General features: G+C 43.0%; 1 protein-coding gene across 1 annotated transcript in view; it reads left to right on the forward strand.

Annotated features, from left to right (window-relative positions):
- TFRC (transferrin receptor) overlaps positions 1-15,301 on the forward strand; it is a 38,855-nt gene extending 23,554 nt beyond the window's left edge. Inside the window, exons 15-19 of the mRNA XM_066602413.1 lie at positions 141-181; positions 9,143-9,224; positions 11,906-12,127; positions 12,458-12,598; positions 12,820-15,301. Of these exons, the coding sequence (XP_066458510.1) occupies positions 141-181; positions 9,143-9,224; positions 11,906-12,127; positions 12,458-12,598; positions 12,820-13,062 (729 nt within the window). The 3' untranslated portion in view covers positions 13,063-15,301. The remainder of the gene's footprint in view (positions 1-140; positions 182-9,142; positions 9,225-11,905; positions 12,128-12,457; positions 12,599-12,819) is intronic.
- Positions 15,302-15,837: the final 536 nt, after the last annotated feature.

The following is a 15,837-nucleotide window of genomic DNA, read 5'->3' on the forward strand; positions in this document are numbered from 1 at the left end:
CAGGACCACTGTTCCTAGAATCAGTGGGGGTATCAGCGGTGAACTATCCCCGCTTCCTCACTGCCGCCCTTCCCTAACAATCAGATTTTATCACCTAAGTTAGGATAACCCCTTTAAACTTCTTTTTTGTCTTTCTGCAGATTACTGATCCCATGGCTGTGAAGCTGGCATCAAAATTTAGGTAAGGCTCCGCATAACATTTTTTCTGCTTTGTGACAATACCTTGCCTCCTATACAATACTGTACATACACACATTTTGGGCTAGTGTGCAACACAGCAATGTTTGGTCACATGACTAAAATCACAGGCTATCACAATCTAAGGCTAATTTCCATGAAGCTCTGCCTGATATCACTTTCTCCAAGTGGTGTGTGTTTGTTTATATTTATTAAAACATCAATAAGGTCAGCTTTCCTATTTAGCTCATTATTCCCGTGCATGGATGCATTATTTATAGGTAATCCTATATACAGTTAATGGCTTTTCAGAGCGATTCTCGTTTTATCTTCCCTGTGCTATGTAATCTGCTCCTAGAGGTTTGTGGTCCTTTTTAGACTGGCAGAGTTCTCAATCTAGTCTAATGAGCACCGATCGAAGTGCATGTTGAACGGTACTCTTTTCTCTTTCCTTCACGGGGGCAAGAATCTGCTATGGGGAGAGTGATTGATTGTAACTACGATTGTTCATCCCCATAGGATGGATGTTCATATGCTGCTTTCATTGAGCGGCAGGCAGAACTCTGAATGCAGCTGTGGAGTATAGTACACGATAAGTATTGTAATTACACTGACTCCACCAGCAGAATAGTGAGTTCAGCTCTGGAGTAGAATACTAAATGAAACTCAGGATTTGTACTAGGACTGTGGAGTCGGAAGAAATGTACTCCGGCTTTTAAAAAAAAATATATTGGTAGAATTCAATGCAGAATTTGTTATAAATTTCCTTTTCATAGGAATTTTAGGAATTTTTTTTTTTTGAAGTGTCCAATAAATGTTTTATTCATCTAAGCACCTAGTTATCAAAAACTTTATCTGGGATGTAGAAACAGCAATAGATAATCACCTTTTTGCCTTCCCTCTATTAGACTAAGTATCCTTATGCTGCTGCTTTCTGAAAAAGCTTGATGATGCCATATTAATAGCGTACGTTTAGCACTTAAACATATGAGGGAGTCAGTGTGGGAAAACCGAGGAGACTGAGGTTTGGCTTACTGACCCCACAGCCCTGATCAGTACAGAATAGGGAGTGCAGCTCTAGAGTATAATATGTGATGTAACTCCAGATGGGTAGAGGTTATGTAATTTATGTACATAGTGACTTCACCAGCAGAACAGTGAGTGCAGCTCTAGAGTGCAATACAAGTAATGCAGTTATATGTATATCTATCTAGCTTTGAAATTTTATGTTCAGAGGTGACCCTTCATTTCCAGTTAAAGGGGTTGTCCCGCGAAACAAAGTGGGGGTATACACTTCTGTATGGCCATATTAATGCACTTTGTAATGTACATTGTGCATTAATTACGAGCCATACAGAAGTTATTCACTTACCTGTTCCGTTGCTAGCGTTCCCGTCTCCATGGTGCCGTCTAATCTTCAGCGTCTAATCGCCCGATTAGACGCGCTTGCGCAGTCCGGTCTTCTCCCTTCTGAATGGGGCCGCTCGTGCCGGAGAGCGGCTCCTCGTAGCTCCGCCCCATCACGTGTGCCGATTCCAGCCAATCAGGAGGCTGGAATCGGCAATGGACCGCATAGACCTGCAGTCCACCGAGGGTGAAGATCCCGGCGGCCATCTTCACAAGGTAAGTCAGAAGTCGCTGGAGCGTGGGGATTCGGGTAAGTACTGGACGGTTTGTTTTTTTTATGCCTGCATCGGGTTTGTCAACCCCTTTAAATAATGGCTTACCCTTGCACTGTTCGTAATTGGTTTCCAGCTTTCTTCTGGTGCCAGTTCCATTCCAGTGCTAGATCACACCTGGTTGGGGAGTGCATGTGGCAGATGTCAGGGTTCTGTCATTTTCCCCAGAGATCAGGAACATTTATTGTAAGTTCTTCCTCTTCTACAAATGATCTGAATACTAAACGGCAGACAGTCTGTTAGTAAGGATGTGCATCGGCCGTACGAATGGTGATCACTACATGCAACTCTTCCCTAGAGGCTGCTGTAGGAATGTAAATGTGTACGTACTTCTCCCATAGGGAAAAATTCAAATTGAGGTGTACCACAGTTCATGGGCCTCATTGTGGAGCTTGGCCTTGAATGTCACTGTCCTATCCAACACTTCTGGGATTTTATGTAGTAATTTTTTTGCTGATCATGTCTTTATGGCCAGTTTAATAGACACCAGGTCTCTCATAATTGGAGTTTCCCTGTAGGGAAATTAGTCCCATGACACCAGAGTGCAGCATAAAATCAATGGCTAAGTTTTTCCATGTATCAATTTCACTAATGAATCCACATTAGATGGGAAATTGGCTATCTGTGCGACCTCCAACGAGGCCTGCTCATCGGTGCTAGACTAGCCGGGGTTAGGATTTCACTGCCAACATTGTGAAGGACTCTCGCAAATATGTGAAGAGTATACCAATAATGGCATGATCGAGTGAAAGGGAATCCTGTGGATGTAAAGAACTCGTCACCAAAAGGCATCAGAGGAGGATGTCAAGAATTATTCTAATGTGAACAGACAGTGCATAATCGAGGAAGTTTCACCAAAATACAACGCTGGGTCTTCAAATGTGTCCAAATGTTCAACTAGTTCCTTGGCATGGGTTGGCTAGAACAGCAGGGCATCCTCTACATCTAGAGGAAAGGTGGCTTCATCACAAACACAGAAGGGGGTTCTTTACTGTAAGAGCAGTGAGACTGTGAAACTCTCTGCCTGAGGATGTGGTGATGGCAAATTCGATAGGAGTTTGAGGGGACTTTATACAGCACTGATATTACAGAATATAGACATTAAATAACCAGTGGGGTTGTTGAAGTCACCCCCCCCCCCCCCCCCCCCCTTCCTCAAACCCTGCGCTCCAAATGGGCTAAATTTGCTTTTGCCTTTTTTGGGGGGGTTTGTCTGAAAGAAAAAAAAACCTGTTTCGGCGCGGGACAACCCCTTTAAGTTAAGCACTTCTGTATGGCCATATACATGCACTTTGTAATATATATCGTGCATGAAATATGTGCCATACAGAAGTTATATACTCACCTTCCCTGCGCTGGCGTCCCCGTTTCCATGGTGCCGTCTACTTTCAGCGTCTAATCGCCCGATTAGACGCGCTTGCGCAGAAGGGTCTTCTTCCTTCTGGTCGGTCCGGGCACGAGCGACGTTCTGGCTCCGCCCCCTTCTATGCGTCATCGCGTAGCTCCGCCCCGTCACGTGTGCCAATTCCAGCCAATCAGGAGGCTGGAATCGGCAATGGACCGCACAGAGCCCACGGTGCACCATGAGAGAAGGACCGCAGTGCATCGTGGGTGAAGATCCCGGCGGCCATCTTAAAGGAAAAGAAGGAAGAAGTTGCAGAGAGGGAATTCGGGTAAGTAAAAATTTTTTTTATTTTTTTTTTAATTTCAACACATCCCTATGCAAAAAAAAAAACCCGTTTCGGCGCGGGACAACCCCTTTAAGTGTTCAAACCAGATAAGAAAGGGGGGATAAGCAGGCAGCAGATAAGATCTGTGATTCTCCTGCCTATCTTTCTGTCCCAGGGGGGTAGTGATAATATGAATTTTTGTTCATCACCCCCATGTATCTTTGCTCTGAATTGTGTGTTTTTTATTGGTTTTTTTTTTTAACATTGCTACGAAGGAACAAATTGTTCATTTTGGGGAATATATATTCAAAAGTGTTAAAACCTAATATACCATCCTATAGATTTGTGGTTGTCCTATTCTTAATGACCCATAGAATAATGGTAACATTTATACCACATGGTGAATGAGATTTATTTTTAAAGGCAATGTTGATCTCAAAATCACTTATTCAGTGCATTTTAAATGTACCCGAATTGGTTGCCATGAAAACTAGAACTTGTCCTGCAAAATACGAGGTCTCATACACACTGAAGAGAAAATAACTTGTTAGTTGGAACACAATAGGAGGAAATGATTTACTGGTTAAGGCTAAAATTATCGTTAAAGGGTTAAAAATGCTGTTAAAGCAATGGAGTTCTGCACCAAATATATTTACACGGGCATTCAGAATCTACAATAAGTTCAATTTTTGGGAGGGTTTTTCCAAATTTTAATGTGACTGTTGGTTAAGACAGACTCGGTAACATAAATGAGAACTGTTAGAGGTTCTGTCATTAGGCAAGTATAGAAATTTTTTTTCTCTCTCCTATTCCTCCCTCGTCAGTCTTCTTACCGCATCTTCTCCTCGCTCCTCCAGTCTCCCAGGTCATAACACCTCCAACCGGCTGGATCCTCTTTCTGTGATGTCCACTGCCAGCATTCTGCTTCCTGCAGGTTGGTGTACCCAGTCCCTAGTGACTTGCTGTTAACTGCCTAGCGGGGAATGCGGAATCCTTGCTAGCCTGCCTGAACGTGCAGGCGTGGATTATTGCCGCGACTCCTCATGTGCGGTGTTTCGCCGTGAGCGTTCATATAGTATATGAACACTGATGGCAAGACACTGCGCATGTGCAGTTGCGGCAATAAACTGCCCTGTAGAAAGTGAACTGTAGCAAATGAACGCTACATCAGTGGAAGGAACATGATTCAACCGGCTTGTGGTGAGATGGCCCAGGGGACTGGAGGAGCCAGGAGAAGATTGGCGAGAAGATTTGTGGTAAGACGACTGACAGAGGAATAGGCAAGTATAGCATTTCTCTTTTATTTTTATTTCCTCTGACAAAACCCTTGAACTTTTATTCTGGTTTAATAGTCTGGTATTTTATACTCTGTGGGCATGCTGGATCACCTTTCCATTTAGCAGGCCTTTTGCCCATTCCATATTGCACTCTTATTTTGGATGAGGCAGGTAGCACACTTTACATACTGTGTATTAGGGCTTATTCGGGTATGACCCAACAGCTGCTTTAGTGAGTCTTGTCAGGCTAATAGTGTTGCATAATCCACTAAATGTACACTTACACATCAATCAAATTCCCTTTTGGATTTGCTGTATTTGAACCACCTAGAATGTAGGATTATAAGAAAAATGGCATTAGATTTTCTGTGAATCCTTTATGCTACAGATGTTTTAAAGAGGCTGAGTTATACACTACCTGTCAAGCTTTAGAACAGGGGTGTCAAACTCCTTTTCATCGAGGGCCACATCAGGCTTATGGTGACCTTCAAAGGGCCGATTGTAAGACAGTATAGTAAGGGCCTGTCCACACAAGTGTATTTGTGTACATAATATGCAGTGAATAGAAGCCATTGATGTCAGTTCATTCACATGATGTATATTTTCATACAGCATGACCAATTTTGTTGCATACTATGCACCGCAATAGGCCATTGAAGTGAGTGGGCCGCGCAAATACGTATTCACTGCATATTTGCGCATCATTTCAGTGGGCCCATCTGTGTTTTTGGCGTGCCCAAATAAGCAGGTTTTTTTAATGCGCAAATACACAGCATATTTGTGCGACCGAAATACGATTATGCCCGTGTGAACGAGCCCTAATAGTGACCCCCACAGGGGCCCCAGTAGTAACATTACCCCCTCCCGCAGCAGCCACCATTAACCCACCCCTTCCCCCTCTCAGCAGCCACCATAAACCCCCCCCCCCCCCTAACCCACACATTAACATTTTCCACACCACTTCTGCCCTATTCAGCAGTTCCAGCAGCCTGATTGGTGGTTTGGTGAATCAGCCAACCCAATCAGGTTGCTGGAATTGCTGAAAAGGGGAAGAAGTGTTGTGGAAAATGTTAATATGCCAGCGGGGAGCTGCAGCACCCCAGTTGGTAATCGCTTAGTGGTGAGCGGCGGTGGCATGCTGTGGGCCACATGAAAGGCAGTGGGCCGGATTCGGCCCACGGGCCTTGTGTTTGACAAGTGCTTTTAGAACATCTTAATTTTTTCAGTTTTTGAGATTTACAGTTTTAATGTCTCAAATGCATGTAAACATGGATAAAAATAATGGATTAACTTTGTTTCACCAAATTAAATCTTGATTTTTTTTTTAGATTTTTTTTTTTTTTTTTTTTTTTTTGACTCTTAAAAGTAGTTGCTTCCAGTTTATCTGCTTTACTTAATCAAGCCATTCTTTCAACAATTGGAATAGATTTCTGAATAATATCTGAATGCAAACATTGTTGCAGAAATTCTCACAAATGTGCTGCACTTTAGGCGACTTTGCTTTCACCCTTCTGTCCAATTGAAACCCCCCTGAGCTTGTTTAGGATAAGTCTAGAGACAGTGCAGACAATTATATTCTCTGAAGCCTAGCAGCTGCTTGTCTTTAGGAGTAGTTCTGACCTAACCTAGAAGTATGTGTTTCGTTGCCTTGTAGTAATATAAATCCCTGACTGACTAGGTGTACAGTAGAGGACATTTGCATGGCATATGAAAATGCTGTTGTAGCTCTTTTTTTTTTTTTTTTTTGTCCAGTGTTCCAATCACCCTGTGCAAGTTGCTAACTCTGGATCCAGCAAGAAGAGCCCCAGACCATCACACTTCCTCCATGCTTGACAGTTCATATCACACACTCAGGACCATCCTTTCACTGACTGGATGGCATACAAATACTGAATGATGTACCAAAGATGTCAGCTTATGATTAATTGCACTATAAGACCACCTTCCACTCTTCAGTAGTCCAATCTTAAGAGTGTCAGTAAGACTACTGCTACCTGTCAAACCTGCAGATGGTATTCTCTTCACATTTGAGACCCCTGCAGGAATAGCTTGCATCCAATTTCAAACCATAACTTGATTTCTGTGCTGCAGTGCAGTTGTCCTTGATGTGTTCCCTGAAAACACCCTTTGACCAAAAACTAGAAGTTCAGACTATTGCGTTTCATGTTAAAAATTCATTTCTGAATTCACTTAAACTTTTTAATTTTTAAAATACTTCACTTTATTTGTTGGACTTAATTTGTGTTAATGCCAAAAAATAGCTGGAAAAATTGATGTTGCACTACTGGTGAGAGGTTTTTATACCTAGGCTTTTTACTGTGTTCTCCAGGGTGTAAATAAAGTAATTGATACTATCCGCTCATCCCCTGCCGCCGGCTCCAGTCTCCGTGCTGACGTCTCTGGAGTCAGCCTGATCTGTCTGTAAAAAGCTGCTGCAGCGTATAACCATGCTCATAGGAGCTGGAACAATACCTCCAGTGCTACCACTTGGAGGGCAACATTCGTTCAAGTCAATGTTACTCTTTATACAAGCCTTGTAACAATGACTTGGAATTGAAAGCCAAGCCGGAATCCATACAGACAGCTGTTTCGGGGTGTTTGCCCCTCATCAGTATGCAGTAGGCTTATGGCTTTGCTAGAGAGGCCTGTGATGTGCATCAGAAATGCTATTTATTTATTTTTCTCCTTTGGGAGCACCTAGTGAGTGAGGAAACTTGTAAGGTAGTATGCAATTAAAGGTGATTTGAACAATACCTCCACAGTGCCACCCACATCAGACCTCTCTAGCAAAGCCAAAAACCTACTGCACACTGATGGGCAAACACACCGAAACAGTGGTCTATGTATAAAATCTGGCTTTGCTTTCAATTCCCTGGTTATTGTTACAAGGCATGAATGAAGAGTCTAACATTGACTTTAAGAAATGCTGCTTTCCAATAGGTGGCACTGTGGAGGTATTCCATCTCCCTTATTTGCATATTACGCAGAGGAGCATGAATGGCCATACAAGTCTCCTCACTCAGTTTGGCGATTCTAAGGCCTCATGTCCACTTACAAATTGTAATTTAAAATCCGCAGCGGTTTTCCTGCACGTGGATCCACACCCCATAGGGATGCAGTAGGCACCCACAGGTAGTTAAATACCTGCGGATGTCATTTTTCCCTGCAGACGCGGATCCGCGTGCAGGAAAAAATCCGGCCCATGCTCCATTTGGTGCGTGTCTCCCGCAGGCTTCTAGTGAAGCCTATGGAAGCCGTCCGGATCCGTGGGAGACCTAAATCAGAATATACTCACCTGCTGCGGGCCGTGCGTGTCTTCCCTTCTTCCCGGCCGGATCTTCTTGCTTCGGCCCGGCGGATGTGCCTGGCGCATGCGCGCGGCACGCAGCCGGCGTGCCAAGCACACCTGCCAGGCCGGAGAAGGAAGATCCGGACGGGAAGAAGGAAAGACACGCATGGCCCGTAACAGGTGAGTTTATTCTATTTTCGGCCCTCATGTCCACGGGGCAGGAGGGACCCGCTGCAGATTCTCCACGGGGAATCTGTAGCGGGCCTGATTTTCCCTGTGGACAGGAGGCCTAACACTACTCAGAAATGATTGCTGTGTGCTGCCATTAGAAGCAACAGCAGGATTTCTTGATGTCACAGGCGGCCTGTAAACAGCAGAGACTGGAGTTGGCAGTGGGGGACGAGGGAAGTCTCAGCTGATTTATTTTACAGCACGGGGCACCTGGTGAGGTCTTTAAAGGGGTTGTCCCGCAAAAGCAAGTGGGGTTAAGCACTTCTGTATGGCCATATTAATGCACTTTGTAATATACATCGTGCATTAAATATTGGCCATACAGAAGTTATATACTTACCCCCTCCGGTGTTGGCGTCCCCGTCTCCATGTCGCCGACCGAAGCCTTCTGCCTGGATTAGACGCGCTTGCGCTGTCTGCCCTCTTCTGTCCCGCTCCAGCGTGCTCGCGCCGCAGAAGTCGTCTGCGCATGCGCAGAAGACCTGTGCGGCGCGAGCACGCCGGAGCGGCCCCTTCAGCGGTACAGAAGAAGCAGACAGCGCAAGCGCGTCTAATCCAGGCAGAAGAAGGCTTCGGTCAGCGCCATGGAGACAGCGACGCCAACAACAGAGGAGGTAAGTATATAACTTCTGTATGGCCAATATTTAATACACGATGTATATTACAAAGTACATTAATATGGCCATACAGAAGTGCTTAACCCCACTTGCTGCCGCGGGACAACCCCTTTAACTAAATCTGAAAAATCCTTAAGTTGCCTACAGAGGTCATGTTACTACTTTATAAGTTAAATCTTTTTTTTTTCTTTTTCCCCTCCAGTTATGGATTCTCCATGGATGACGCTGCATACCCCTTCCTTACATATTCTGGCATCCCATCTGTATCTTTACGTTTTCAGCAGGTAATAAACTATGTGCATTTGCAAGTGAAGAAACCTTTCAGGCCCTCTTTGAAAAAAGTCATCATTCAGACTTAGACACTATATGGCCGGTCTCACACGACCAGATTTTGAGCTGCGGATTCCGCGGGCAATACGCATTGGCTCGCATGCAACCAATTGCATTCTTGCGCAGTTTCTATCATATTAGCGTGCCGGAATTGCGTAATCTGCAAGTGAAAAATAACTCTGCATGCTCTATTGTACCGCAGGTATACGTAACATGGAGCCCCTTGTTCTCTATGGTCACGTATAAAGCCACAGCCCATACACAATTGTATTGCGTATGGGCTGTAAGTATCTGCGTCCTCACTAAGCAGCTGTGGGAAATATAAACAAAGTGTAATGCACATGGTCATGCGCAGTACAGTTTTGTGACTGAACACAGAGTGATCTGCTGCAGAAGGCCTTTAAATATGTTTAAAGGGAACCTTTATCTACCTAAAATACCATAAATTAACTTATGTGGCTGTTATAGCAGGCGACAAGGAACCAGGTGCTGTATTCATACACTCCTTGTTCCCATGGTTCCCGACTGAAGCCTGCGTGCCGAACATCGGACTCCGAAAAGAGACAGATTTTTAGCTGGCGCATGGACTTCACCGGCAGATGCCATGGGAATCAGGAAGCGGGAGAGTATGAAAAATACAGCACCTGGTCCCTTCTTACCTGCCCTAACAGCCCCATAAGTTAAAGGGAATCTGTCACCAGCTAAATCGCCAGAAGTTAACACCAAAATGTGATGTTTTCCCTCTTTTAATTGAGATCCTGTAATATGCATTTGTACTTATCAGGCTGTGGAGTCTGTACATTTCTATGGACTCCACCTAACACTGGCTTACTTTTATAATAAAAAATGTTTTAAATGTCCTATAAAAATATTCATTGTCCAAAAAAATCAAGCACCTAGGAGTTTTCGGTTTTGCTGCAAAACTCTGCATGCAGTTACATCTCAGGCAGATATACAAATGATTAGATGAATTGCCTTGGCCCATAAAGTCTATCAGAGGCTAATTGTATGTAATGGACCTCTTGTAGCTTGTGTAAAGCTTGTTGACCATTCAACATGCCTCTGCGATGCAATCGAACCGCTTTCATCCAGTTAAACTTTTGAGGGGGTGCGTTGTTGCCATGCAAGAAGCTGGATGGTCATATTGACAGACTGCCCACCACATGAGCCATTCTGACTAGACTGTCTGCACACCCTCCTGCATCCACTGGTCCCAACATCTCCCGACAAAGTGACCAGGTAGGAAAAGGAGATCCGCAGCAGATCAGAGGATGATGTAAAACAAAATTCTTTTATTCCAAATCCATAAAAGCAAGCAGTACAGGCAGCGACGTTTCGACCATCTCTGGTCTTTATCATGCTTGATAAAGACCAGAGATGGTCGAAACGTCGCTGCCTGTACTGCTTGCTTTTATGGATTTGGAATAAAAGAATTTTGTTTTACATCATCCTCTGATCTGCTGCGGATCTCCTTTTCCTATTTGGATTGCAATATACAAAGGTTGGTTCACCTTTCCTGATCAGCTGTGCAGAAGTTCTTCCACATGACTGGGTATTGAAAGCGGTGCTGTAGGACCTCTTTATCTTAACAAAGTGACCAGGCCCAGGATGCCCTCGACAGGCCATCAGAGGGGATCATCTGATTGTTTGACGAGCACGAGCAGCTCTAACTGTTTCATTGTCCACCATCCACAGACAGGTGGCACTGTTACAGGGCCCCCCACCCATATCAGTCAGAAACCTTTCCAGGCTTTTGGCTGAAGGAGGTTTTTGGTCTTACAACATCATTTACATGTAATGCCTTTGACAACCACCATTGCCTCCGTTTGCAGTGGTGCGTGCATTAATTAAACTGGACTGCTACAAAGTGGAGCCAGGTTGTCTTCAGCGATGAATCCAAGATTGGTTTGGGCACTGACGGCCATGTTCATGTCTGCAGACCTAGGGATGAGCACCTTGAACCTGCCTTTGCTGTGAAGCTGCACACACACTGCTGGTGTGATTGTCTGGGGTTGGTCACCCTAAGTAGTAGTACGAGGCAGTTCTTCCAAGAGGCATTTTAGAACATGTATGGGACCATCTGGGATGCCAACTTTGACAGCCTATAACTTTGCATGATCTAGAGGCTGTTGCAGCAGATGTGGACTGACATGCCACCAGGTAACATATGCAACCTGTATGCCTGTATCAGATCGTGTATCCAAGCTAGAGGTGGTACAACAGGATACTAGAGCCTCCCTTCAAGTGTTCAGTTTTCTGCAATAAATTATCCTTTTGCTATTTACTGAAATTGTAATCGCTTGCATCAACGTTACATTCGCACATAGGTTTCAATCAATTCCGACAACTCCGTGGTGCTTGATTTATTTTGAGGAGTACGTTCTATTCATCTGAACCCATATTTATCAAAAATCTTTAACTACGATGTGGAATGTAGGATGCAGCTTGATTTTATCATAATGGTGATGAAAGGCCTGATGCCCCTTTTTAATACAGAAAATGTAGTCACTTTAAACATGGGTCATGTATGAAGGCGTTGAGGTTTGGCTTACTGACTCCACAGCTTTGGTATTTATTTAGCCTAACTGATAAAAGCAGTGCAAAGATGATTGAACATGTATTCTGTTTTGTTTAGACCAAAGGACCCTATGCGTTTCTTGGAACTGAGAAGGACACTTATGAGAATTTTAAGAAGTTGGTTAAAGTCGACCAGATGTGCAAGACTGCTGCCAATATAACGGGCCAGATAATTCTGCGTCTAACACATGACCACAAGCTGCCGCTGGACTTCAACATATATGTCAAAGAACTGCGTAGCAGAGTTTTTGAGCTCCACAAGCAGAGGACTGCAGTAACTGTATGGGACTATAATGGCTTTCTTATGCATTTGCTGCACATCACACAGTACAACATGCTTTATACATACAAGCAAATGGCTCACCTTTTATGTTGACCCACTGTGACTGGCTGTTTACGAGCTACTGCATTGTAACCTACACAGGTTGTGGTCTAGTTATCTGAGAGTTGGTATTGGGTAAAAGCTCAACCTCATTTACTTGATGGTGGTTGAGATTTTGTTAACTTTCTTAACTAGACACTTGTGTCCAGCTGATCTTTTCCCTGTATAAAACTGTACACCAAGGGCTTGATCTAAACACATTTTTGTCTCTTTATCCTTCATCCTTAGGGTATGCAGCTGAACTTACAATGGATTAATTCTGCTTTGGGTGACTTCACCAGGGCAGCTACCTCACTAGCCAACAGCTTTACTGAGACTGACCAGGAAAATAGGCCTTTTCTGCGTTCTCTAAACGATCGTGTGATGAAGGTGAAGTTTATATGATCATGCTCTTATTGCTTTATTGGTAGTATGGCTCATGCATAGTCTTTGAGGTTCCCATAGGGAATATATTATATAAAATATATTTCTTTTAAACTTTTTGTCAAGCAGTTTGAGTTTGTTAAAAAAAATTTTGGAACTTGTTCTACTTTTTGTGCAAGGATATCTTGTGACTTGAAAAGCTGAATATTGTATTTTCTTCCATTTAGGTTGAGCACTCTATGTTGTCTCCTTACGTGTCTCCTAAAGAATTTCCGTTTCGTCATATTCTCTACGGCAGTGGTGATCACACTTTTGATGCACTGAAGAAGCACCTGGATCTACTGAAAACGGACAAGGCGCAGTTCAATGAAGATCTATTTAAAAACCAGTTGGCTCTTCTTACTTGGACTCTACAAAGTGCTGCAAATGCCCTGGGAGGCGAGATCTGGGAAATAGATAACGAGTTCTAAGTTGATGCAGTACATATTAAGTGAAGCACTTATTTCCATACACGAGAGTAGATTTGCCATGTTCGTTTACAATCCTTTTTTATTTTCTATATTTTTTTTTTTTGGACTTTCTCCCCTTCTTTGTCAGTCAACCTCCTGATAATTTGGTCAGGTAAAAAAAAAAAAGATCTTTTTGCCATTCTCTGCCATAGAAATGTTAGTCACTGGAATTGGGGGTGCCAGATTTTATCTACTTTGCACAAAGTGTGTATGTTCAAGGCTACATACTCTCCCCCTTGTCAAGAAATAGAATTATGATGCAAGTCTTCATATGTGCACCCGTCCAATCTCCATGCCTTTTTACTGTTTGTCTCAAACTAGATAAAACCAGGAGCATCTTACAATACCGAGGCAGGCCTTTTTTTACCCTAATGACTAACATCCTGGTTTTGTTTACCATCTTATTGGCTGCCTCTTTCAGGTTTCAAAGTATGTTGACCTTCTGCTTGACCTGCAGTGCAGGAATAGTAGTAATGTGATATAGATGGGTTCAAACTAGCAGGATTCTGAGTGTCTATTCAGCACTGAATACTTATTTATTTATCAGTGACAGCGATCACTATAAATGGTGTTAATTTTGTTATTCTGGTAATTATCGGAAGCAGTGCCTTCCATAATTGACGGTTATACTGTCGGATTTTTTTTTTTCGTATGATAAAAGCAGCATCTGCTTAACCGGTCTGACATGATACTGGAACGTCTGCTGTGCCATGTAACAGAAGGCTACGATCAAAGGAAAACCTTTGCCATTGCTGTAGAAGTTATTCCGCTAAGATGGTTTATTACTGTTGGTGGTTCCTTCATAGGCAGCTAATTGTTGAACCTTGAATACTTTAGAATCATGGATTCCAGTAGAACATACTGTGCATATTTGCATGCTGCTTATGAAGGTAGTCGGCAACCCATCTTGCAAGGGCTTCTGTTACATTACACTGTTAATAATGGAAAATGCACACACAAAGGTACTCCTAAGCTGTTCATGGACTTTCCATTTATTAAGGTGACCAATTTGAGGCCTGCTATTTTTTGCCCTTTTACTTGCCTTGCTATATTAAGATAGTGAGGTTCTGCTATTGGGCATTGTACATTCTGGATGGTAAGCCATTTTTGTGGTTGGCGCCTTGAAGCAGATTTTCCAGTAACTTGTATCATGATTTTGAGCTTACATTATCGGGAGCAGTGTCTTCCATAATGGATTATGTACAAAATTGGTAGTTTTTGCCTACCACAGTGTTATATCGGGGGCAGTGATCCCTCATATGTTACACTACAGGTGTACTTGATTATCGGGGACAGTGTTTCCCATAATTGGTTTTAGGTTTAAATATTTGCTTGCAATGCTTAGCTCTGTTCTCTAATTGTATTTTATGTAGCTTGTGTGCATTGTGTGCTCTTCGGGTTCCATTTAAAGAAGCATTTTGATCTATGCTAAGTACAATTTTATTTTTAAATGTATACATTGGGAAGCTGTTTTCCACAGAAGCAGCATAATGTGTAATGTTCCCATACAATTGGTATCATTACAGGAAATACTCAAAAGCACTTATTTGGGCTAAAACAAAATTGAGGATATGCACTTGAAATATAAAAAAATGAATTTGGTTCCACTTAATGAACAGCTTCCCTCCTGATAAATTATTTTCCTAGTTTGTAAGGTGGTGGAAAAACTTTCCTAAGAACCAAGCTTCTCCTCTCCCCCACCCTTCCCCCTTCCATTGTCTGCTGTGCACGGTTCTTGTATCTCAACCATTGAGCCCATGGCTTTTTGTTCATTTAGCCACCCTGTTGATGACTACTATTACCATAGTCCTGAAGATCTGCTGTAATCTTTATAGATGGTGAGGAAAATCGGAGGAGTTCAAAGATTAACCTTGGCTTCTGCTACTGAAATGTATAGCTATACTGTGTATTACTGTCGCCAACGTATGTGTAGACTATCTACCAGTGTTGGTCTCTTTCCCATGTGAAAAGGAAATTAAGTTATTGTCACCATAACTAAAAAATGGCTGTCAGTTTGCCATACTACATGTCTGTGGTGATGTTTAACACCTCCCTCAGGATTCCTTTGGGGTTCCTCACCTCTATGGGTCTGTAAAGTGCAGCTGCTGTCATTTACTGTCACATGTTGGTTATTTCAGTGATTCACTGTGCTGCTTTGTGATTTATGTTAAAGCTTGAATAAAATTTTGGTTTCCTCAAATGTCTGTAATTTGACCTCTTTTCTTGACCCTGTGATCAAGTGTAACCGCTCTTTTACGAGGGCGGTTGACAAATGCATTGTACAGGCACTCGTTCTCTGTGGGGCTAGTAATGCTTTCCTTTATCAGCATTTTTGCCACATTTTTAGTTTCTAGGACAGGAAGAGGTCCAGGAGTTGCTGCCATTGCCCAAATTGACTCTTGGTTACTGTCACATGATCAACTGGTGTGTACCTCGCCCTACCTTGTGCAGAAACTTGTCAGGAGGGCTCTCCTCTCTATCCGTAAACTGCATGCGCCACTAAAGTATCGTCTTTTCTTAGGACTCAAAGCGCAATTTGGGACCTTTTTTTAAATGCCATTGTCAGACTATCGCTACTTCAAATGGAAACTGTTTGGATATTTTGCACGCAGAATTTGGCCATTGAGACTAAATCTGCTACAAAATACACACCTTAACTGCAGATCTCTGCCACAGTTTTAGAGGTAGTATCTGCACAGGATATTGCGCATCTGATTTTATTTTTTTGCAATGTGA

This window comes from Eleutherodactylus coqui, chromosome 1, assembly GCF_035609145.1.
Source record: "Eleutherodactylus coqui strain aEleCoq1 chromosome 1, aEleCoq1.hap1, whole genome shotgun sequence".
Taxonomy (NCBI): domain Eukaryota; kingdom Metazoa; phylum Chordata; class Amphibia; order Anura; family Eleutherodactylidae; genus Eleutherodactylus; species Eleutherodactylus coqui.